Below are 26,147 nucleotides of genomic sequence, written 5' to 3' on the forward strand. Positions count from 1 at the left end.
ATTAATTTCTTGATAATCAACTTAGCTTAAGTATGTTTTATATTATTTCTTTCAGGCTTACGAAGGAGAATTATATACCAAGTTTTACCTATAAAATTAATTGCTTATACATGCATATTTATTCAAAAAAAATTAAAATTTTTAAATATATCTCCAGACTCAATGTGTATTCTTTAAAAAATGACGATTTTCCAATTGAAACAAGTTCAAAAACCAATCGTAATTTTACACTCGAATAACAAATGCTTCAAATTTCTCACAGACAAACTTAACATAACTAGCAATCTCCTGAAAACTACAAAATTTGATGGCATATTTGGGCGAATTACGGTCACCGGATATCCAATCCAGATGTGCTACATCATCAAAATACGTTGGGGCCCGATATATTTGATTGACATGGCACGTCTGGATTAGTGTCCGGATGACCAATCCGGATGAATCATCCGGACACCGGACGTAATAATGCCATATTTGGAGAGCAGATTTCACTCGCCCTCTTCCTAGCCACTGTACACCTAAAGAAAATCATCCGCCAAAATTCGTGCACATTTTGTATTATTAAAAAAAAAAAAAAAAGAAATCATCAGTCCTGGAATGACCACAATTAATAACTCTCTATCCGCAGCCTCTTCACATCTCGATCTTCGCTCTCCAAAGTTATTTTTCCCACCACCCTGTCAACTCCATTTCCATTTTCTTCAACACCAACCTGCTGATGATCTCCAAATGACCAACCTGGAAAATCTGATTCATTGAACAGACATGTCGGTGTTTCCCTGTAAAAGGCAACTGGGCATTGTTTAATTCTGCGCCGAACCTGTGTAGCAGAATTTACAGGGATTTATTAGTTTCCACGAATCCATTAATAGTTCCATTGAGAAAATGGAGACAGTATGGTTTTATTTTCACCTCTTCTCTAAAGATTGTGGCATAGGAACCGGAACTAAAATCTGAAATGGCCATTTCAGATGTTTTAGCCCTTACAGTCAAGTCATTCTCAAGTGAAGCCACAAATCTGTAACAACGTTGATGTCAGTGAGAGAAATGGCGGTGTAGATGAAGATAAGTTTAGCTTTTTTTTTTTTCTTGGCAAATTATTAGGTGCGGAGTCTGGATGTGATCCATAGACCAATAAAAATACATCACGTCACTTCAGAAATGTACCGAGATTATTCTGTGCGGACATCGAACGGGAGAACCGTCTGGTTACGCTTGGCACCGAGAACCGTCCGGTGTCCGCACAGAATAATCTCCCTTTTTTATTTACCTAGAAACGGCAGGACAATAGTGGTGACGGAGAGTATCGATTTCCCATAAAGAACTTCCTGGGATAAGATCACATCGAAAGTGTGAATCCAACAGATAATATGATTAAAAAAGATATAGAAAAATAGTAATCTAAGATAATTTATTTACGAAAAACTTGGAGCTGCACTTAGACCGATACCCCCATTATGCAAAAAAATTGCAAAAATAAGACAAAAAATGTAAGTCTCCAAAGATATGTTTTGATTAGACACAAGAAAAAAAAAAAAGATTTGGAGCAAAACAAAATAGAAAGTCAATGGATCTTGTGATAAAACTTACGCATTGCATTAGATTTAAGAGGGTTTGCCTCCTCATTGTTAAATGGATCAATACAATGTTTCATACTTTGGACAGCAGGATCTGCATTAGACTTCATTACATACTCTTCAAAGTCATCACCTTCGGCAGAAGCATCCCCATTCACAAGATCATCAACTTGCTGGAAAGGGCATATAAAGTATTCATAAGTACAGCGTTTCTCTATGAAGCTTCTTAATATAAACAAAAAACAAGAATTTAATTGAGCAAAAAGAGGTTAAGGGAAATATGTCAAACACATGGAAACAGAGGTTAAGGGACTATTTGGTTTTAACAGAGGAAATAATTTAACACAATCTGAGAAAATAATTAAATTAAACAGAGGAAATCATGTCAAACACATGGAAACTCAGGTTAAGGGACTATTTGATTTGCTGCAAAAGAAATGCAAAAGAAAAAAAAGCAGAGATTTTGATATTTTCCTGTTTTATTTGATGAAACAAGAAAGAAAACTATATTTGGAATTCTCCCTTTGGTTTATTTTTAATGTATTTAGAATTTGCTGCCAGTTGAAAATATCAAAATCTCTGCTTGTGAAGCCTTGCCGCCACTGCCACCACCACCGAACATCATCGCCCCCACTTTACACTAAATTTTATTTTACTTAAAATCAAACATTAAAAAAAAAATTATCTCATTTATTTCTTTTACACTTAAAAAAATAATTCAAAAGTATTTCAAATACAATGAATTTACAAGTATTGCATTTAGAATGCATAGCATTCTTAACCAAACGGCCCTAAAATATAAGCATTAGTTAACTGAAAGATTTAAGAACAGCAACGAAGGTAACACTTTACGTCCTTTTCAAATGTATTCAGGTATCTCATTAACATTCTAACCCACTCTTACACAAACAATAAGGATTTCCCTCCTTATTCAATCTTGATCAAGGTGCGACTTGTGTTGGAAGGGTAATCCTAGCAATGATTTGTTCAATTTAAAAGATGACAGTTGAGAACGAGCTATACCTGCTGCACCAAAAAGTTGATTGAAGGGTGCCTCCGGAGAAGATTATGAATTAAAGCAATAATAATCAGCTCTCCTGACGGTGGTACTGATAGAGCCAATCTGCTTAGTTTTTTGATAAATGCTGCCGCAAGATATGCTGGTAGATATGAAGATTTCAAACAGGTATCGAGGAGCTACAAAACATAGAATGTAAAAAATTAGCAACATTTATCCGTACCATATTGCACATAAATACATTGAACAGATATAGAATCATAAAGGAGAATTAAAACGCTACTAAATTTATGATAAAATTAATAAAAATGAAACATACACTAGTTAGAGAAGCATGTGACGATACAGAAAAATGAAACAAAAAGCATAGCACCTTTTACTCTAAACAATGTAACTAAAGCCGAATGAATAACAAGCTTGCATCAGATCAAAATATCTTTACCAAATGTGAAAATTTCTATTAACCGATTAGAATCAGTAAAAGGAAGGCCTATTCACATTCCCATTTCATGTATATTTACCTGACACAATGATTGTGTGAAGGAGGGGATAATCAAAGAGGGAGGGAGTAAAAATAGTGGAATTCAAAATAACTGAAAGACAGACATCCGAAATTTCACAACTGCCACAGCAGAGAAGTCGCAGTTTGACAACTAATATAGTCCAACCATCAATTTACATGACTGAGGAGGAGAATGGGTGAAATAACAGGGAAGCTGAGACTTTTTGGTAATCAAATATGCTGTGTAGCATTCTTTTCCCATCCAAATAAAGATATCATACGAATAGAACTGGATAGATTCAAAACTAATAAATAAAATAAGAAGCCTGACTATAAATGGGTTCAACAACTATGCCTAAGCAATGGGAATATTCTTGCCAAGTATTGCTATTTCCAGTAAAAGGGTCATAGAATTTGTTATATTTTTGTGGAAATAATGTGGCTAGTTAAAAAAGATCAGTACTGGCATGATTATTCAGAAAAGTTGTTTTCGAAGGAAATGCTCAACTTATATCAGGATCATTCAAAATCTAACGAAATACAAAAATCCAATGCAATCATTTTTCCTTTATTCAAATCATATAAAAACCCAAAAATATGTTCACTAATACGATATTAATCCACATTCCATCCTTATATCTGAACATGTAAAATGGCATTTGATTCTACAAAAGATTGGATGCATAAGCATTTTAAAAATGTCTTCCTTGCACTTGCATAATTGATTCACAAGTTACCTAGTACCAAGGTTTTAAATTGTGCAATCGAATATTTAGGTGTTATTTTCATGAGGTGAGGTTTAAATCTCAGAATTAAACCATTAAATTAAAAAATATATATAAAATAATAAATAACAAACTAATATCAAAATAAAATGTTAAAGTAAGATCATAAAAATTCAAAGTAAAACCATTAAAAGTCATAGAAGGATACAAACAATGCCAAATAAATTGCTTTTCTCACTTCCAATTTAACATAAATAAGAATTCTAAGGTCATAATTTATGAATGCAAAAGTTTTTCCACTCTCACTACTTAATCTTCGTCAGAATTTTTGTTAGAATCATTATTGTAAATAATTATTTTCTCTTCTTCTTTATACTTAAAATAAGAAAATAGATTTCCAACAAGAAACAAGGCGTTGAAGGAAAAGTAGCGGCAATATACTGGCACAAAAATGTTGGAGACAGAACACAATTGTGCAGCTAGAATTTGAGGTCATGCAATTCTTCTCAAATTTGCTTTGATTTAAGTATACAATTGTGCAGCTAGAGTTTGAGGTCATGCAATTCTTCTGAAATTTGCTTTGATTTAAGTATAGTACATATGTTTAATTATATATATATTATAAATTAAAATTTTAAAATGATCTAAACATAAAATTTTGAAGCTTAACCGATTCAAAATTGCATTAAAATTAAGCTAAGACCTGCCCTAAGGCGCGCCTTGCCCCCAATGAGTTGTATGTCTTATTGCCTTTTTCTTAAAGTTATACTGAGACGAGCCTTGAAATGGGGCCTCTAAGTGCATAACTTTAACCCATGCCTAGTACCCAACCTCGATAGAAATTGTAACGTGGCAATGCTCCAACTAAAAGTTTGTTAAAAGAATCAGCAAAAAAGAGAATTTTTTATTAGCATCATTGTTACGGAATAAATATTCGCTTCAAATTTTAGTTAAAGGATGGCAAAGAAAATTAAAAATAACTGGATACTAGTTTAATTAAAATTCAATATATATCTAGGTCTGATTGGTTACAATATCTTGGATCTACCCTATAGAAGAATACAATATACATGAGGATATAACTTTTAGATTTCAGATTGGTTGCTTATGAATGGCAATGCACCTCAAAAAAACTGATGGAATAAAAGGATATCAAGGAGAATTAATGACTTTTTAAAAACTACAATTAAGATGACTATGCTTTATGGATCCTTTGGGTAGTAAAAAAACTCACATAGCTAAGTTGAGCCTGAAGTAAATGAGACTATAGAGATGTATGTTATTGATGTAAATCAACTAGGAGTTACTTAAGAAATTAAAAGGAGCAATTGATTAAAACTTGCTAATATAAAATTATTGCTAGCGAATAAAGAAGAGTTAGGAATTCAATGTATTCAACTTGCTTAGGCAAAGAAGCGCTCTTGAGATTAACCAAACAGCCTAATCAAAATCTAAAGACAATAGTGAATGTTACATGCACATAACATAATCCACCACTTAATAACGAGAGGTTCACCTTGAGTCCCTTCTCACTCATTCACTCTTAGGCCTTAGCGGAGAGAGACGAACCATACAAAGAAGGAGATTACCACTAGGAAGATGGCGTCGAAGACCTTCGTTAATGGAGCGGTAACCGGTGGTGGAGAAAGAGGAGCTCGTACGATGAGAAGCCAAGGCGCCCTGGGTTGTAGAATCTCGATCGTCTCAGCGAGGCAATAAATGATGCGGTTGACGTAGCTTTCCACCAAGTCGTCGTACTCCCAATCCGGCTCGTAGAAAGGAGAACGAAGAATGTTGATCTCTCCTTGGGCGTTGTAGGCAAGATCGTGGTTGACCTCAGGATCGGCCATACATGCTTGCCTTGAAGGGTGAGAGTAGATAAGTAGAGAAGAGGGGAGGAGAAGGTAGCGGTTGGAGGAGGAAGCTGACGGTTTGGGTAGAGAGGGGGAAGGGGTGGGGATGGCTTGGTGATGAGTGGGGCGGCTAAGGTTTGGATTAGAGATAGGTTGGAATTTAGATAATCTGAATTTAATTTCAGGTTAAGTGATATTTGAGGGAATCATTTTGAAATTAAATCCAAATTCAAATAAGGTTAGGGCTTGAATAGGAAAACAACTTAAAAGGTTTGTAAATTTAGAAAGCCAATAATAAATCCAATCTATTTCGAATTTAAATTGGACTCGTAAATAAATATTTTCCTTATTTGGAATTCCCTATATGGAAAGAATTTGAAATTCGAATTTGAATTTCAAATGAATTCAAATCTTGCCCTCTCTTGCTTGAGCTAAATTAGGAAGTCATTATGATGATTGGACTCACCATAATGAGGGGAAAACAATGATGGGCCGGCGGCAATGGGGAAGGGGGCGGCTAGGGGTCGGGTTGGATGGGGCTAGGTTGGCAGGTGGGTTTGAGGTGGTTGAGTTGTGGGGTGATTTGGGAGGGGAAGACGGTTGGCAGTGGAAGGGCTAGGAGGAGTCGGCGGGTGGGGTGGGGAAGAGAAGAGAAGAAAAGAAAAGAAAAATAAATTAAACAACGAGCCGCGGACTCTTCAAACGACTGGTGGGTATTGTGCTTGCTCTCACCTTGGGCTCTCTCTCCCTTCTCTCTAGTGCTCACACAAGAAGAAGAAGAAAACACATAAAATTTTCATTATCCAATCATCATCATGTTACAATGGATGAGGCCTCAATATATAGGCCTAAAATAAAATAAAGAAAAGGACTCAAATGCCCCTTGAGCAACAACTCAAATAAACTCAATAAAAAGGGTACCATCGAAACTAGAAAATAAATAATACATAAATGCATCAAAAATAAAGACTGTGAATCGTAGCCATCGATCTACGATTCCTACGCCGATAAACTCGTCGATAAAGTCTGTTGATGTCCTCATTAGTGATAAAACTAATAAGGATAAATTGAGCAAAGAATATATCACAAGGACAAATAGAATTACATTTATGAAAAATAAGTAGCTGAAAATATACTTAGATGATCTAAAAATATACACCAAAATTATAAAAAATGTACCCATTAGATGTGCAAATGAAATTAGAGGCAAAGGATTACTGAAGTCATTAAAAAAGATTTACCAAAAATATATTTAACACTTATTGTAATACTTAATAGAACTGAAGCTAACCCCACAAAGAAAACTTAGCTGGAAAGGCATCGCAGGAATTAGTGTCATTTGGAGGAAATCATGATGAGAGCACGCTATGAGGGCGCCAACGATGCAGGAAAGAGGAGAGTAGTTCGTGAGGCTTGCAGTAGTTAAATCCATCAGTTGCAAGCCTCCTCTCCAACTTCAAGCGCCAATACTAACAACTCACAATCACTCTTAGCTTGTACCCTTAGCCATCACTCGTATCTAACCTTCCATAGACAAGCAACGCCAAATTAAGCTTGCATCTCCAAGAAAACCAGCCTACTCGTTTTCAAGCCTTCGTCAGCTGCTGCCTTTTGTAATGCCAGCAACCTTCTTCAATGATTGTCATTGTCCAAATCTCTGACTCCAACAACCATTGTGCTTGTCAAAAGTATTGGAAGCTGATTCAATAAAAGATTAATGCTAAGACTTATTAGCCTCAACTGACAGCAATGTTTGTTCTAAAGTTTCCATAGATTGACCATTTCGTATCATAGGTTTTTCAAAGGATCTAGTTCCATCAATGTGCCATCTTAAAATAAGAGACCTTTGATTGACTCTTTCCACCACAAAAAGCACTTGATCACATTAGACTTAGGGTGACTGAGTCACTAGGAATTAAAATTAATGGTTTAAAAAGGCTATTGAAGTATCATGTGATACATCTGATATAGGAGTTAAAAACCATCTTAGTGCATGTATCAAAGAGATTACTTATAATAACAAGCTTTATGTTGTAGCACAAGCACTACATCGTGCCATTACATGTTTCACCAACTGTTCATTTTGAACTATTCGCACCAGGCTTTAAAATAAATTCAATTTCAGAAGAACATGAATACCAGCCATGCTAAATGGGTTACAATTATGCAAGAGTACTATTTTGTTATCAAGTATCACTCAAGAGTTTATAATAAAATTGTCAACACCACGAAAACAGCCAATATCCACCAACTAGGTGACATGATTGTGAGCATGGTTTGAAAAAATAAAGCAATAAAACTTATTATATCCTAACTTTCACCTAATTTTTCATGATGTAAAAGACAATGACATCTTATTATTCTTGGCAACATTATTTGTACTTGCTTCCTCCTAAAAGACTCAATTTAAGGATTCCTTATGCTTGCCAGATTTCCTTATCCAGAAGTTGCATGCCGGAGGAATGGCTAGCCATATAGTTAAAAGACTAAATATTTGGAATGAGAAAAATTCTATTGGCCCTGTCGTAAGAAAGATGTTGTGTTATGATGCGTCATTCTCATTAGTGCCGACTATGGTGAAAAAAGGCTACATTTCGTTACCTATGCAAAATAACCATAGGTAGCAATCAAAATAAATTTATTGTTAGGCTGACCCGGGACTGTTCATTGCATTATTTATATATTAATTGTATGAATTAAGCCTCTAAAATAATAAATTTTATATCTTGCAGAAAGAATGTTAACAGCTCCATGTAGAAAAAGATTTTTGTTACGAGATTGTTTTCCACCATCGTCTTCCTGCTTTTATTGTGCCTAATACAACTTAAGATTTCCCATTTTTTTCTCTAGAAAATTTTATAGAAACCTTTGGGGACTCTAGTGAAGTTCTCATCTTCCTTAACCTACAAAACGGGACTAAATAAGGTTTTTAATAAACATTGGAAATCTCTTAGATGTCTTATCAGGAAAGATCTAAAGAAGTGCAATCTGCTTTTCTCCAATATTGAATGTCTAACAATATTTCGATTAATGCATCCACATGCCAAGACGCTTCTAAATAGGTCTTCTATTTATAAGCCATAAACTATAGTTCCTGTAAATATCACAACACACACGGGTATGTGTGTGTATATATATACATATATGAATGCAAATGGATTATATTGCAACATTTATTATGCATGTATGTAATAAATTGTAATTTTAATAAACAAATTAGTTTGCAAACTATAGTAATAAGAAATTTGAGATGGTATAATGAGTGTAAATTATACACCGTCCATAAATTAGGTCTTTAAAATAAATATGGAATTACTGCAAAGGAAAAGGGATCAACCAAAATATAATATGAATAGTTATGGAGAAGTTTTTGCACAAAGTGTTATCACATACAACATCGAAATATGATGAATGGAGAAAAAAGTGCCCTAAAATTGATCCTAAACTATTGATACAAGGGAAATGATGATGTTGATATAAAAGGTAATTGAATACTTAATCTGGGCCAGTAAGAAGAAGTAATTTCAAAAGTTGAGTGATACTACATAATAATGATTTCTGCCCTAAAGAGTCCTGAGCACAGCCAAAATTCAGGTTGACTTCTTGTACACGACTGCCAAAAAATTTGTGCATCATAAAATCACACGGTTTTTCAGCATGAAACTAAAAAGAATTACATTTATGTTTTATAACTTCAACAAAGTATCTTACTAAAAAAAGAATAATAATTTTGCAAGTAAAAAATTTACTTGGTTAAGCCATGAGCATGTCTCATATGAAAATATGATTTAGAATGATGTTGATCAAGCTATATAACTAAATTAAGCTCCTTCACCGCCACCTCAAAATATATTGCACTGTTAAAGAAAGCAGGAAAGATCATCAATGTGAAAGTAAAATTAACGACACTTACTTGGAAAAAGCCAGCACGATGCTTGGCCATAAATACATCTGGTTTCAATAATACATAAAGCTTCTCATAAAATTTAGGATACTCCAAACCATGTTGAGTCATCAGAATGAAGAGACCGCTAAGTGCCATGACACTGATGACACCACCAATGTCATAAGATCTAATTAAAAAATCACTGAAAATTTATGCCGGCAAAATAAGTCAGTCTTGCATCAAATCTTTCACATAGCGAAAAAATAAAAACAAAAAGTAATCTCACCATAAGATGGCGGGGTTGGACATATAAGGAATCACATTCTGATGGAGAGTAGCAAGAACCTGAAGTTTGATAATTTATCGTTAATGAACACAAGGCAGGTAAGGTAGCATGAAAATAAGTAAAAAGGAAACCAACCAAAGAAAGGAAATTTTTGAGTGATGCAACAATTGATCAAATCGCTCAAAAAGGAAAATATTAATATTACAGAAACTATCGTTCTCGCAAAACAGGGCCAACAAACATCTTAGTTCAAAAGATGGAAAAAAACATGCTTCAAAACGAAATGACATAAAACAAGTCAGCAGTAAAGGTTCTTGAAACATATCCAGCAAAGTTATATTATTTGTAATGACCCACATAATGATCATATCATAAGGATGAAGAAAAGAAATTTTATAATGGTTATACTCATCATTGACGAGAAAAGTAGTTATAAATAAGCTCAAATTTTATTGTTGTGCAATAAAACAGAAAAAAAATCTATATGGAGAGCAACCAAAAAGGATAGAGGAAAAAATATACATAAGAGTGAAGTCATCATCACATGATCAAGAAAAGAACGCGTTGAACGTTTCTCAGACTTACCTCCTTGTACACGTCAAGCGGAAGTGATAACTTAAGAAAAGATAACCAAGCTTTGGTAAATCTTAGTTTGAATTTCTTCATGATACGATCTTTTGACAACATCTGGAAAAAAGAACATCGTTCAAAACATGTTACAAACGTGGCAGCTATTACTATAATAGCATCAGCTTTATCCCAACAAAGGATAACTGCTACATGCAAAGTTAAATTGCTGATCATTTGCTAAACTAAATAGTAAATATACACGATAGAAAACTATATTCTTTTCTCATGGCGAAATATGTCAGGTGGGCAGTTTTCTTCAGATGAAATTAAGTAGTATTCTCAAATGTAGCATTTTATTTTACAGCCAGCAGAATAACAGGATAAAGGTCAGCAGTATCAACTTCAACACCAAGAGCTTGAAGCAAACTGTTTTGGTTATTACTATATAAGAGTTTTAAAATTTTAGTGAGAGTCAGAGAATAAGAGAACTAACTTGGATCATTAAGAATTGGAATCTCGAGAAGAGCGGTTCCTTCAGTAGTAAATAAGCAACAAGAGTAAAGATTGCAGTAAAAAGTAGCAAGCGCATGCGATGATTAAGCGATCAAGTAGGAAGCATTGCACGCATGCCTGATCTTTTTATTTAGGGTGCTAAGATCACTAAATTCAATCATATTCTCACAATCTTCATCCATCTTTGTTGAATATCATCTTCCAATAAAAGTACTTTCTAGATCTTCAATCTTAATGAACTTAGCTTTAATTAAATCATTACTACTCATATCTCTGTGTTTGGCTAACTTTATATATATATATATATATATATATATATATATATATATCACCCTCCTTAGTATTTAATCTATTATATAAATCATTAAAAACTAAAATATTTGCATCGCATATTGCTTTCCTGACATACCTATTTATATCTTTCCAATTTCAAAATTTTTTACATATAAATTAATTTTTTATAACAAAGCTTCTTATTTTTTATTTTTTCTTGCACATTTTGATTTTAATACCAATTATTTTTACTAATAGGAGTTTTTTCTTTTGATAATCCAAACACATCCTTTGCAGCATTCTTAATATCACTAGCTATTTTTTCCCACATAACATTAGCTTCCTTATGCACAGATAAAATCTTAAGATATAGAATCTTACTCTCAAAAATATTTTTGTTTGTGTTCTTTAAATGCCCCCATATAATATTAAAATAACATTTTACTTTATTTTACATATTCTGCCCCTTCATCTTGAAGTCTAAAACTAATAAGCGAGGTTAGGTAAAATGTTTCACTCGTAATAACTTTGCAATCTTTGCAAAATAAACGATTTATTTTTTTTAACAGGTAAGGTCTACTATGGCGACATTAGTAAATGTTTATAAGATGGAGAAAATTTTTAGATGAAAAGGATAAAATAATTAGAATAAAAATCAAATATGTTAATAGAGTATGAATTGACAATTTAGTAACAATTTTTGGAAGATTAAATTCCACCTAGACATGATAAAATTAAATGTCTTGAGAAACTATAATATAGAATATTAGGGATATATATTAAGATGCAATTTTTAAAGTAAAGCTTAGGTGGTTAAACTAGATGACAGCATCATAAGTACTATGTGATAAGTGAATATCATAGAACACACAAAATTGTTTCCCTTAAAGATCTGAATTTTAGAATATAAAAGTTGATTGAGAAAAATGAGAAGAAATTTTAAATGTGTGACAAACAAGAGTGGATAAAAAATTAATTATATAATAGAGATATATGAAGTAACACCCATAAAAAAGAGATAATAAAAAACACACCACTCGTGCCTATCCATCAATCAATATTTGAGACATTAAAAAAGTTTGTAAACTTCGTGTGACTGAAGAATTGGAATATAAAGTACCTAGATTTCTTATTTCAATTTGTCTTATTTTATTTAAAGCGTTAGTTTCTGACTTGATTCATTGTTTATGTTGTTTAGTTATTTAATATTTTTATTACACTGGTTTATGTAATGTTTAGTTATTTCCAACATATCTCAAATTTAATATTTCTTTAGCAGGTAGATATTTCACAATTTGCATGCATCAATTACTTGTATTAATTTATCTTAAAGGTACGCACAAAACCTCTAATGAATCAAAAAATTTAAATTGCTTTCCATTATTTAAATTTTTATTTTGTCTTAAATTTCTTCATAATGCTATTGTGTTGCAGAGGTTATTCAATATTTTAAGACCATGTAATCTTTTCTAGGATTTAAGGTTTGGGTCATCGATACACACTTTTATTAACTGAAAATTAGACATCACCATAAGGAAAGAGAAAAGGTAAGTGAGCATTACTTTTGCAAATAACCGGTGACTAATATAATTCAACTACGGCAACAAAAATACTAGATGCCAGGTACGAAATAATATTTAAAAATCGATAATAAAGCATGCAATGCAAAAGAATAAAAGCTCCAGCATGCAAAAGTGTTGATATAAGCAAGGAAAGTACCTTTTCATTTAAAAAATAACCTAATAAAAAATAAGAAGATGGCTGTGGTGTTTGTCACCTTTGATCCCAAAAGACCTACCTCTACATCAATGACATTGGAAGACTTATTGTTCTCATCCTTCGGTGACAAGCCTATTGAAGTGACCGAAAAATTAACATGTCTGTATAGTCAAAATGAGTAGTTTTTTGAAAAAGGAATGGAAAAATACATAAATATCAAAACATACGAAATACATATGCTATGCACTTCCGCTTTTAAACTATAATGCAAACCTAATGCCAAAAATAGCATGAATAAAAGTGGGTGGAAGGTTAGCCACAGAAAAACATATACAGAAATAATACATGCAAGAGCAATAATTAACTTTTAACTGATTTTTGAAAATTAATCACTCCATTAGAAATTTGTGAATAGGCTTTCCTCCATTTGAATTGCAAATCTGAAATATATAATTCCGTATCAATTCTTTCTTCCTTCAAGAATCTATAAATCTGGAATTTCCAGATTTGAAGGGTAGTATTGAAGTATCAAATCTTTCTTAGTATAGCTCATCTCCATTTTATAATATTTAATATAACTATTGCCTTAACAAGGAAACATGAAGCACCATCTTCCAAAAGATCACAGAGCAGGTTTGCATCTTTCCGCAGAAACCTAAAAGGATAAGACACTCTCCGTTTTTCTTCCCGATAAAAACTTACTAGCCTTCATTGTTGATCTCCACAGCTTCATAGCTGAATTCTAGAAAGCCTTTCAGCCCTCATTGCTAATATCCTACAGCCTCAGTAATGAATCCAAGAGAGTTTTTCTTTCCGATCAGTCGTTGTTGACTATCTTTTTTTCCGCTTTAATTCTTTCTTTCTTTGAAATGTCAAAAGTCTATGAGAATCAATCTATAACCATTACTGAGTCCATCAAAGATCAATCAAAAGAGAAATTTGATAATATCCACCCCTTGTATGGGCTAAATGGAAAAAAACATCAACAATGATCACAAATTACAAAAAACTTTTTAGAAAGAAGAGGCAAGCAAAGTCATTTGATTGTAACTAGTTAAGAGTCCAAAGACCCAAGATTCAATGCTTGGGATGAGGAAGACTACATGATTATGCCTTAGCTTTCAGATTCCATGCTGCCAATAATCAGTAGGAACTGCGTGTTCCTTGCCACAACTGGAGAAACTTAGGAAACAATGCCCAGACCTACTCCATGATCCAAGAAATTGCTCTTATATATGAAAATAAGAACAGAATCTCATCATCTAAGCAAGGTACACCAATCACAGAATACTATAACATGATAAAAGTTTTTAATGAGTATTAGATCTTTACAAAATATTAAGATAAATGCTTAGCAACAAAGTAGTAGCAAAGGAAAAACCCTCAATGCATAGTTTGATTGCATCCGAATTTAGGCGCAGGATAAGAAATGCTAATGGCTCGTACTGAGACCACAATACTGAGACCACAATAATTTGTGCTGAGAAAAGTCGAAGAACAATGATGCTAGACTCTCAAATCGAAAGAGTTTCAACCATTATCTCTACAAAGCCTAATGATGTTGCTAGAAAATGAAAAAACTGAAAGAAAAACAACAAACCTGAAAGTTAAAAAAGCCACTTAACCGAGATGGAAACTGGTACACTAATTGCAAAAAACCAATATCATATAAGAGAATTATTTTAAACTTTAAATACACAATAAGATAAATTCTCCAGAAGAATAGAGGGTTTTGAGGTAAAAAAAACAGTTAAGTCAATCACATATGGTAAGAACTCCTCCCAAGAGAAACCCAACACAAATGAAATCGGAGAACTCAAAGGAGGAAATTAACTAAGTTATAAATTTTCTCAACTTTTTAGTACACCCTCAAGAACCTGCTCATTGATTCAATCACATAAGAACCACATTTCATATGCTTTTAGTGCCTCAAAACTTACTCTGAGTAACTTGTACAATAAACAGAAAGCAACTATAACAGATAAATGACAAATAACTATTGTTGATAATGAATAGTACTTTTTTTAACACCCTCTATTTCTTTAAAGAACATTTAACATGTTACAAAGTTATCGACTAATATTGTATCTATTAAACAAATCACCCAAGAGTTACAATGTATAACTACGTAGTTTTAACATCAAGTTATGTGGAGTACAAATGGATTTGTTCAAGAGAAAAATAGGCTTTTATTATCTTGAGAAAGTTAAAACATATAAAGAAAATCAGCGATCTCTTGCTTGTCAAAAAAATCCTTCTACTAACTCAACTGATATCTGGCCTCATCCGTTTCTTCAAAGGCGTCCAATTAGATGGGAATTTTAAAGTGACAAAGCATGCCAGTCTAAGAAAATAATATATGGATTAAAAGAATTTCTTAAATCATGTTTTAAAATATTCACAAAATATGTGCAAGCAATAGAGCACACGCTGAGTCAAAGGGAATATACTCTCCTATTAAAACATTTCTAAGCAATAAAAGCCACATTATTATTTCTATATGCAGACGGCACAACTGTAGTAGGGCATAACCCAACTGAAAAATATCTCAAAACATGATTGTAATATGATAAGTAACATCCTTATTGTGACAAAAGAAATCATACCCATCTTGACATGCTAGCAATTTGAAAACTTAAAAGGCCTAAATACTTCTTCGGTATCGTAGTGGCATATTTTGAAGAGCAATGTATTGGATCTCCAAAGAGAAATGTAAACGCTAGGTTACAGAACAATTAAAACACTTATTGAACCTAATCATAGATTTTGTCAAGAAATAGATGATGATACAATAGAAAGGGAATGATATCACAGGCTTATAAGATATTGGTTCACTTGAACCACACCATGCCAAATTAGCTTATATAACTATTGTAATTAGTCAATTCATGCAAGATCCTAAGAAGAAACACTTTTAATTTCCATCTCAAGGCCACAAAACAAAGGAGTTGTTCAAATGAAATAAATAGTTTGCTCCATAATTCTACAAAGATACATATTATGCTAGCTCTATATTAGGATAATTTACCTGCCTTAGATATAATCAAGTGACATGAAGAAATAAGAAGCAGACTGCGGTAGAAAGATTAAGTTGCAGCTGAGTTTTGAGCCATGGTTCCTTGAATCTATGATGTTCTACGGTTGAGAAAAAATCCTAAGTTATCTTAAAATTCAGATTGAAAGGCACATGCAACAAATCTGTTAGCAATATTACACATAGTCTAGAACAATAAGACCCCACCAAACACATTAAAGTGCATAGGCACTTTTGATCGCACAAGAAAAGCCATTTTTCCCTTTGAAACCAACTTAACATGATAAGAGGCATTCAAAGAATAGGTTGTTTTAACTAATTTTCCTCGAAATTAGAACAAGGACTATTTATATCAGGGTTGAAACATCCTATGGATGTATTTCCCTATAATTAATTACACCTCCTGCTCACCCGAAAGCACTATTGATTCAGGATATTTGATGCAGGACTACTTAGATGCAACGTTTATGAGTTTCATTTAAGCTTTGCACAACTCTTTGATTAGAATAAGTTCAGAATAAAATTACTAGCAATTATCCACGGCGAATAAAACAATGAAGGAGTTAATCTTGCATAGGCTAAATCACATGCGCCAACTTTTGAACAATCAAGATAATTGAGAAAATAAAAGCAATGCAAAATAATAGTCTTCAAGTTAATCCCTAATCTAACAATGAGAGTTAGGATGCATAGAAAGCACACTCAATCCCTACGATTTACTAAGCTTTAGCAAGAGCACTTGGAGAAGACTTTCGCAATGACAATCTAACAAATTGAGAATTTAGATTTAGAAGAAATTGAATACAAGTGGAAAAGAGGAAAACCTTTGCTTAAGGATACGTGGAGATCCTCCACTCAAGGCCTTTGACATGTTCGTTGACGGCTTCCGTTAGACGCACAAGATGCCCTCCCCGTCCTCTTCAATAGTATGATCAATCTCCTTCTCGTTGATGATGTACACGGATATCTTGACAAGAAAGAAACTTCTCTTGCCTTGTAGTAGGGGAAAGAACCAATGGCTGAAATCTGAAATCAGTTTCAGATTCTCATGAGTAGACTATGAGAACTTAGTGGAGAGATCCAAGACTAGCCCTGAGAAAATTCGGCCAGCAACCAGTAAGGAGTTCCCAGATTTTCTCACAGGAAAATCAACACTAGGAGAGAAGTTCTGAGAGAAATTCCAATGGGGAGGCTGACGATTACGTGAGAGAAGGTGTCCAGGGAATTAATTCCTAGTTTAGAATGCCATTTTAGGAAAATAATGAAGTGGGCTTGAGTGGATTCGGCCCAGGCAGAAAATTATGGAGATCTGAAATTACTTCCAAAAGCTAGGGAATTGTTTAGGAAATAATTAAAACAAAGCAGCAGCAGGATTCGGCCATGAGGAGGTTTTCAAATTGTTCCCCAAAAGGTGGGATGTAGTTTAGGAAACAATTCTCTGGAATTGTTTATTGGGCCGGCAGCTAGAGAAGCCAAAGAGGAATTTGTGGAGAAGATTTTGGGAGATTAAAAGGCTAGGAGAAAAGGAAATTTCTTAATTAAATTCAATTTGAATTTGAAATTCAAATTGATGGAATTAAGGAACTTTCCTAAAGTAGATTTATTAAATTAGGAAAGATTTTGAAATTCTCAAGGATTAATTTTGAATTTCAAATCTACCCACATTCAACTCAATCTAAAATAGGAGACAAGCTTGAATGTGAGAAGTGGAGAGTGGATCGGTGGCTAGGGAGATGGAGGTCGGCGGCATGGGGATTTGAGCATGGGTTTGGCCGTGAAATTGAGGGGGATTGGTGGAGAGGGAATTCATGTGCTAGGGACACCGGCGGCTAGGTGACGAGGGAGAAGATATGGGAGAAATAACGGAATGAGAAGAAAACGTGATAAACGAGAGAAACCACGAACCCGACTTATCTAGGTTGGTGGGTATTGCGCCAAACTTCTTCCTCTCCTAGGAAGTTTTCTCCATTAGAACTCTCTAGCTCCCACAAACTCATCCAAGAAGAAAATTCATAAGCAAACATTCCTTTCATTCATTCATTCATTCATTGCCTTGAAAATAAAACAAATGGGCTTTAAATAACCTCATACAAAAGACTCTAACTAACATGACACAAATGCCCTTAGGCTTACACATGAACACTCTCATACAAAAGGGTAGAAAGGGAAAATAAATAAACACACATAAGCAAATAATAAAATGCATGAAAATAAAATACATCGACTCAAAAATATAACGAATCGATCGTGGCCGTAGATCAGCGGCCACGTCGCTGGTAAACTTTCCATGATGATCTGATGTCCCCATCAATATTGCTTAGACTCAATTTTAAGTTCAAACTTGGCAGTTATATATGAATTTAATTGAGTGGTGAATGATTAGTGTAACCGATATAAATTCAATCAAAATCTCATAATTCCACCAACTCAAACATACCAATAAATTCAGTCTACCAAGGTTGGACTACTTTGAGTTGTAATATCCAGGTTATTCCAGGGTGATTGGTTAGCAACCATGAGTTGCGACCCCTCTCAAATTTTTTAATGGTAGATAGATGGTCATACTAATTTCATCGAATAGTTCAGAGATACAAAGCATGGATGCTTAAGAATCATAGGTGTGTTCAAAAAAATACATAGTTTGATCATCATTTATTTGTAAGTTTCAACTTAACTCAAAGAAGCAAGGTTGATGCATATTAGAAATTTGGTTGGGGGTTTATTTCAATGATGACTTTGTTAGCAAGCAAATTGGACAAATTTAATTTTGGATGGGGCACTGATGCTATCAAGAATTTCTGTACTTTTTATTTTATTTGAACAATAGTATATTTTGTTTTTATTTTGTTTTCTTTTCTTTTTAGCTATCCAATGATGGGAAAGCATCCAATGATCATGGTAGGTTGTGCATGGGGCTTGGTAGACCTTTGATTTGCTCGCTAGATTGGTTCATTTGCTACTGATGGTTCACGGGTTGCCTGTTTTGAAGTACATGGTGTTGAGCTTGTTCTTTAGTTGCTTGAGCTGAAGTTTAGTAGCTCATTAATATCCAAAAAGGTGGCTCATTAAGAAGAATTTACTTTTGGAGTGGCATTGTCCCTTCCCCTTCCCCTTTTTTCTTGTCTCTTGGGAACCCCTGACCTATTCTTTATGGTGGCTGAATTTTATGCATTAAATTAAAGTTGGGTTGCTGTTTTTTCGTGCTATGCCTCTTGGAATTCCGTCCATTTGCTGTTTTTCCGTGCCTGGGCTCTTTCCCGTGGCCGTGGCTCCTTGGTTCCGTGTGTGAGGCTTGGTTCCTGTGAATGCCTTTTCGGTTTCTTGTTTGGGTGATTTCAGAAAGCATGGGGGGAAGATTTCTACGCTTGTGATGCTTGGGATCTTGTGAAACTTAACTTAAAGGCTTTTAGCATTCCTCTACTTTGCCTATAAATATGAGATGATGTTGAAAAGGAAGGGGAGCTGATATTTGTGAGCATATTTGCTATTAACCTGCGGGTTGTTTGGAAATTATGTGGGCTCTTTCCACCTTTTTTCTCGGTCTTCTAACCTCTTCGTCTCTCTGCAAGTGTCACTCCATCTGTATCCTTCTTCTGAAAGTAAAGCAACTTTAGGGTGTCGTATCTTGATTGATTTGAAGCATTCGTTGGGAAGATTGGACAATCATGCAGTGGTGGACCATCGGTTTGCTAGTTCTATGCACTTTTCTTATTTAACCTACAATTTCGATGCATTCGCTCTGACGGTTGTCTGAGGATTGCGTCTTTTAGTTCTTTTTATTTCCTTAAAATTTCCTCGTGTTTCTTGTTGGGTTTTGAAGTTTTAGTTGCTTGTTTTTATTTTAACAAAGTTTGGTTTAAGTTCTATCCATTGTGTTGGTCTTCTTACTTGTGTGTCTACATCATGCACCGATTAAAAGGCCTCTTTTTTATTGAATAAGTTTCTTAGCATTGGGCAATTTGATCAGGACAGAGCATACATCCATGGAAAGGTCAATGAACGGGACTTACAACCCTAAGGGAGAGGAAACCCAAAAATGGGTCTTACGCACTTACCATATAAGTAAGCTTGCACATTTTTTTAATCTTATAAGCTAGATGGCTCCACGCTACAGCATTATATAAGATGGGTCTTACGTCCATAGAAAGGCTAAAATAGAAAACTCGTTTTATTTTGTTATTCTGAATTTTGATTGGAGAATTAAGATTTACTAATATAACTATATGGTGAGATTGATTGTAGCATCATACATAACTCTATTTCTGTTGTTATAAGTGGTTATGAGAATTAAAATGACACCCAATTAACCTCCAGCAGGTGGATGGAAAAACCAAATGCAATAAAAATCTTAAATTCTCTTAACTAACATGAATAACAATATTCTGATGACAATCATGTGCACTCACTAGTGAAAGAAAAACAATAACTACTTTTGTCCAAACCAAAGACCAACAAAGGAAGGAGGCCACATAACATACCAAAAACTAATAATTGTGGAATGGTTTTCAAAGCCTGGTCAAGCCAAAATCAGTTGTGTGGGTCTTCAATGTAATCTTATTAAAGGTCAATGGCTCTACAGCGATTCAACTACATTTTTTTAAACATTTTTAAGAATTTAGTACTATATTATTTGTCTTTTTTGTCATTTACTTTATATTCTAATATTTCTCGTTGATGGTCATTTAAAAGACAATAATATCCAATTCCCCTATGAGCAGTTGGGGGCCATATGGATCAACGAACTTAGATTCACTAAACGATCATGATGGCTATCATCCAAAGATGATTCAAGAGTCACCATCGAACTTTTGATAATGTTAGTCGTTGTCAAAAAAGCATCACTCATTTTATCTAGATCAAATATCAACGAAGGGTAGAACCTTGTGCCATACAAAAGATCAACGAACAAAGGGTTTGTCTTTACTACATGATCGGACGGTCGGACCGTCGGACCAATGATCTACATTATAAGGCTTCAATTTAGCTAGAACAAAGACCATTGGTCGTTCAGTAGTAACCAAGTAGAAGCAAATATCAATAACATGGGGTCTTCAATTTAATCAAACCAAAGATTGACAGGTCTTTCATAATTTACCTGCATTTGCAAATGAGGGGGCTGGAGAGATGGAGAGAGACTGCATTTATATATGAGGGAAGTTGAAAGTGACAATCTTTTGAATATTGGATTGTCAGACTCATGAACGTTGGCCATGATGTTGCACATAGAGGGAGAGTTTAAATAAAGGAATCAAGCGTAGGAAGCTATAATTGTGGTAAGATTAGGAAGAGCTCATGGGCTACAGGTGAGGAGGAAGTCATGTTTTACAAACATAAAGAGGAGGTGGTTATAGAATGGGATCGATAGGTCCTTAATGATTTGAGAATTGAGAGTGGAAAGAATCCGCACAAAGCAGCTAAATTGGAGGGTCTTGTGCACAAGAATCAATAGAGGTGACATGCATAAGGCGATTCATTGTAGGTGGTGTCATTAGGGAGGTGAGGGAGAGCACGAGAGATAAAAAGTTTGGGATGATGAGGGAAATGAAAGTAGAAAGAGAGAGGGAGGGAGGAAGAGCTAAAGGTTCGAAGCGAGAGAAAATCATATAGCGACCTAAGTTTCTTTCCGCCATCACAAGAAAAAATAATTTATGCATGAATATGATTCAAACTGGATCTAATTGATTCAAGAATATGATTCAAACTTGACAATGCTTATATAGGAAATTACTAAATAAACTAAAATACTATAAATAATGATTGGCATAGTTCTTTGGGAATTAACATTGACCAAAGCCATTAATTATTGAGATTTGAGATTTATCTCCAGGGCTACAAGTTAACTAATAAAAAGATTATTTTACAAATATAGCTACTCTATATAATATAAGGGAAAAAAACAAAAATCTCAATCATAAAACATGAATGCAAACAAGTTTAAGTAATCTTAGTACACAATTACACATCAAGCAAAGTTATTTAGCTATTTCACATAATATACAAGTATGCATGGATTCAAAAACACAACACAAAAAGAAAGTTAAAAATAAATAAATAAAACATTATAGGGTCATTTGCTCTGCTGAAAAAGGAATGTAGTGTAATGTAAATTCAATGTAAAGTAAATTCAGCGCATTTAATTTAAAGTTATTTAGTTGGGGTAAAGCAAATGTTAGATATTGCTTTTTTTGTGTCTAATTTGAAGTAAAATGAATTCATATAAACCAACGACGACAACGGCAACTACAAGCAGCGGTAAGCAATGATCGGCGGACAATAGTTGGCGATCAACGGTGGCCAGTGGTAGTGACGATGGTGGTCGGCGGGTTGTAGCCAGCAATTGTGGCCATGGTGAATGCGCAACGGTGGCGGCAACCACCATTGTTGGCAATGGCGAAAGCCGATGACGAGTTTCGACATCAAGAGGCGGTTTACAGTATATTTGAAAATCAACCAAATCAATTAATTTTCAAAATATACCAAAAAGAAATAGACAATGAATTTCAAATTCATAAATAAATTACTTTGAATTTAAAATTCACCCTACCAAACACCCAAATTCTCAAAATACATGCATTCGGAATACATTACCATACAAATGCAACATGCCAAAAACCCCTATATGTTTTACAAATGCAATTATGCGTGCATAATTGCTTGCAGTCAAATTAACTAAAAATACATGTTTTTCTCGCATGCTCATAGTCTTACAGCGCATTTCCAAGCATCAAAATTAAGTTTGTGTAAACGACCAATAGACAATATGCACTAAATAACATACATTTAATGCTTCGTATAAGAAGTTTTAAAGTGAATACAGGAAAAAATTAATTTACATGCCTGATACAGTTTTCAATGTATGGAATTAGTATAAAATTACAACTGATATACAAAAGAAATTTTCATCTGGATAGTAAACTCACGTAGCTGACTCCACATCTCATGACTTTGTTGCTCGTCCAAGGTTTCCAAAGGTGGTACACATGATAAGATTTTATAGATTGTGCGAATGGAAACCTCAAACCTATTCAGAATCAGTGTAATAATGAAAACCATAGCACCAAGAAATAGACAGAGGAAAAAAGAAATGTCTTTTGATCTCAAAAATCAATTTTAACAGCAATAATGGGCATGCCAGAATCTATGAAGGTATATTAATTTTGACATCTTAATGCGGATGAAAGGCATTTTACTTGACAGTATATGAAATGCAGTTAGTCGGATGTAGTTATTCTATCCAAATCCGTTAATATATGTCTGTCAAAAACATTTAGTTTACGAGTTAAAAACATACCTTGATTCAGTTTCCTCACCAGGATTCTGCAAATTATCTTTTCTGTCATCTGTTGTGCCTTGAATAAACAAATCAAACTATAAATATGATGAGTGTAACTAATTGCAGGTTCCATAGCAAAAGATAAATTGACAGCAAACTTTTAACACAATTATAAATTTTCAAAAAAAAAAGACAAAATCATTACCATAAATGGTGGTTGAGTTGCAGTCCTTTGAAATTTTGTCCAAACTAGTGTAGGTGAAATAACTGCATATGCAAATCATGACAATGACATTAACAACTACAAGGCTAATAGAAAAGAATAATAATGTAAAGTATAAAATACAAAAAAGCGTTTACGTCCTAACATATTAGAATGCAAGGAATGTGGCACCATGCAGAAAGAGCATATAACTATTGCTCGCAAAGCAAACCACTTCTTTTGCTCAAGTGTTTTACAGAATTCCTCTAGTAAACTTAGTAAAATGTACAACAAATAAGTAATGTTTCTCCTTAAATTTATAAGCCGTGTAGTTCAATCAATGTATCGTCACAAAGAAAATCATTACCGTATTCAGCTAACCTAAATGAAGTCCACAAATAAAAATACGGAAGCAAACAATGCATTTATGTTCTAAGACAAGAACGTGATATTAAAAGATAAAACCTCTTGACCTTCTATCAGCTTGTCTTCCGCTCAAACATGCCAAAGAGCTATTAATTGAATATATTGCAAGAGATAAGACCATTGCCAACCAAAAAAGCATCTAAATAGATTCTTTAGAACCCATTGTAAGATTCAATAAACAATTTAGGTTTGACACAAATAATTCATCATAAACCCACTAAAACAGTTTTATTAAAAGCATATTCGAGCAAAATTGATGTTCGCACCAAAAAGAACGAATAAGAAAACAAAAAAAATGCAAAATCAATTACTGACCATATATCTATGTACTTGAAATACTTTGCAGCAAGCTGGTTCAATAGCGGATGAGTAGAAGGTGCACTGCTTACCTGCAGTTGTGAAAAAAAAATCATTTAATAATACAAGACATGCTTCACACTTCGTAATGATAGATAAGCAAGCCAGAAGAAATTTTTCCAAAAGGTTCTCCTAATTTGACAAAAAATATCACTTGAAAATCAACTTCTCCATAGCTAAGGGCATCAATTTGGACCGTCATTGCCATCCTAAAAAAAGCGCTGTATTATTTGAAAATTTGAGCATAGGCATAGTAAATGGATTGGATTTAATCAGATTATGTGAATCCCAAATTTACAAAGAGTTGGATCCATATCAAATTTTCACATGCAATGCAAAAATAGAAAGTAAAATAGTGTGTAAATAAGCCATAAGCAACATATATATATATATATAATTTCTTTATTTGTGATATGTTTAAGATTTACAATATTCATTCAATCATGACTCTTTGTAACAATCCAGTTAAAATGGCTATACAATATGGATATGTGATAGTTGAGTTGCGCAAATCAGTTTTCATGCTTAACTCAAAACATTTACACTAAACTAAATTATTTTATCACGAAAATAATTGAGAACAATGTGTTGCCGCTATCGGTATTCAACTCTAAAGACCATAATTAAATGCACTTGGGCCTGAAGATATGAAATAGAATGCACCTCAACATTTCAAAATACCATGTAAATCCAAGGAGTATGAGTTTAGTGGGATCATAACAAATTTGCTTATCTATCATTTTGCTTTTTCTTTCAAATTGGGATGGTATGAGTTTAGGAGATAATCAAGTAACAAAATTTTAAATAAAACATAAGATGAATAATCAGATTTACCAACAAATGTCCACATTTTATCAAAAATTCATTGACTTTAAATTCTATTTCTTATAGGAAAATTGGGGTTCCACAAATAGCATTCCACATATAAGAGTAAGCACTTCAATTAATTGAAAGGAGAAAGACCCGACTAATTGCATTTAATTATAGTTATATCTATTAATTCGTCAAAACTGAAGACCGCTTACTATGCTCTTGAGAAGTCTGTAGTAAATGGAAGAATTAAACCTTCCCTCTTTTTCCTGCTTCACGAAATCCATAATTGCATCCAGGGCCACATCCTAAAAGAATTAATCAGCAAAAACATATACAATTAGGATTCATTCAAAAATACAACACCACAAAAAACAAATCAAGCCAAGATGCATACTTTAATAGCCTCAACAGACGTGTATGAAACAGCAATCTCTATCAGCGAGTTCACCAACTCGTCGAACCTAGCACGAAGCCAAGAGCTGTAAAAGGCATCTGGATCCTCCTCTGCTCCAGTTTTCTTGGAAAGCGAGGAAGCGGAGGGAACTTCTGGGAGAAGCGGAAGGAAGAACGATTGAAGGGAGATAAGGGATTCTAGTACAAGGTTAGCCGAAGAAGTTGGTGATAGAACAGAAAGGAGGATGGGAAGATTATTTATGTGAGCCCTGGATGAGAGAAGCTGGAGACCTAAGAATTTAAGATCCTCAACTGTTAATGTTTCCCCTTTTTTATCTTTCTTCTTCTTCGTATGATGGTGCTTCTGCCTGTTCTCTTGAAATGATGCCATATGCGCGAGCGAAGCTAACAAGTGATTTCCTGCCTCTGAGAGCGGCCTTTTGTTAGCAGTATTTGAGCAGGATTTAACCTAAGGGGCTGTTTGGTATCGGATTTAAAGCGGGATTTAAGTCGGATTTACGCTAAATCCAGCCAAACAGTTTTTGTGCGCGCGTTAAATCCCGGGATTCAGTAAATCCCGGATTTACGGATTTACAACTTAAATCCGGAATTTAGTAAATCCGAGGGGTAGCCGGATTTAACGGGATTTATCCGAAGAAGCGCGCGAAAGGGAGAAAGTTACCTTCACAGCCAGCGAGCTCCCGTTCTTGCTTCCGATCAAAATGCC

General features: G+C 34.1%; 1 protein-coding gene across 3 annotated transcripts; it reads right to left on the bottom strand.

Annotated features, from left to right (window-relative positions):
* Positions 1-169: 169 nt before the first annotated feature.
* Positions 170-26,147, bottom strand: LOC110114223 (nucleolar complex protein 4 homolog). 3 transcript variants are annotated; one of them, XM_028694486.1, is made up of 16 exons: positions 26,103-26,147; positions 25,422-25,846; positions 25,240-25,332; positions 24,173-24,246; positions 23,435-23,496; positions 23,248-23,296; positions 22,877-22,977; positions 12,981-13,054; positions 10,433-10,534; positions 9,848-9,906; positions 9,589-9,763; positions 2,601-2,774; positions 1,591-1,750; positions 1,271-1,328; positions 913-1,018; positions 170-820 (listed from the first exon to the last, which is right to left on the bottom strand). In XM_028694486.1, exons 2-16 carry the CDS (start codon positions 25,809-25,811, stop codon positions 608-610), a joined length of 1,890 nt encoding a protein of 629 aa, XP_028550319.1. In that variant the 5' UTR covers positions 25,812-25,846; positions 26,103-26,147; the 3' UTR covers positions 170-607. The 3 variants fall into 3 exon arrangements, with proteins under 3 accessions (XP_028550319.1, XP_020702682.1, XP_020702683.1); XM_020847023.2 differs by having other exon boundaries at positions 23,248-23,305; XM_020847024.2 differs by having other exon boundaries at positions 23,248-23,305; positions 25,422-25,897; positions 26,103-26,120.

This window comes from Dendrobium catenatum, unplaced genomic scaffold (assembly GCF_001605985.2).
Source record: "Dendrobium catenatum unplaced genomic scaffold, ASM160598v2 fragScaff_scaffold_490, whole genome shotgun sequence".
NCBI lineage: Eukaryota > Viridiplantae > Streptophyta > Magnoliopsida > Asparagales > Orchidaceae > Dendrobium > Dendrobium catenatum.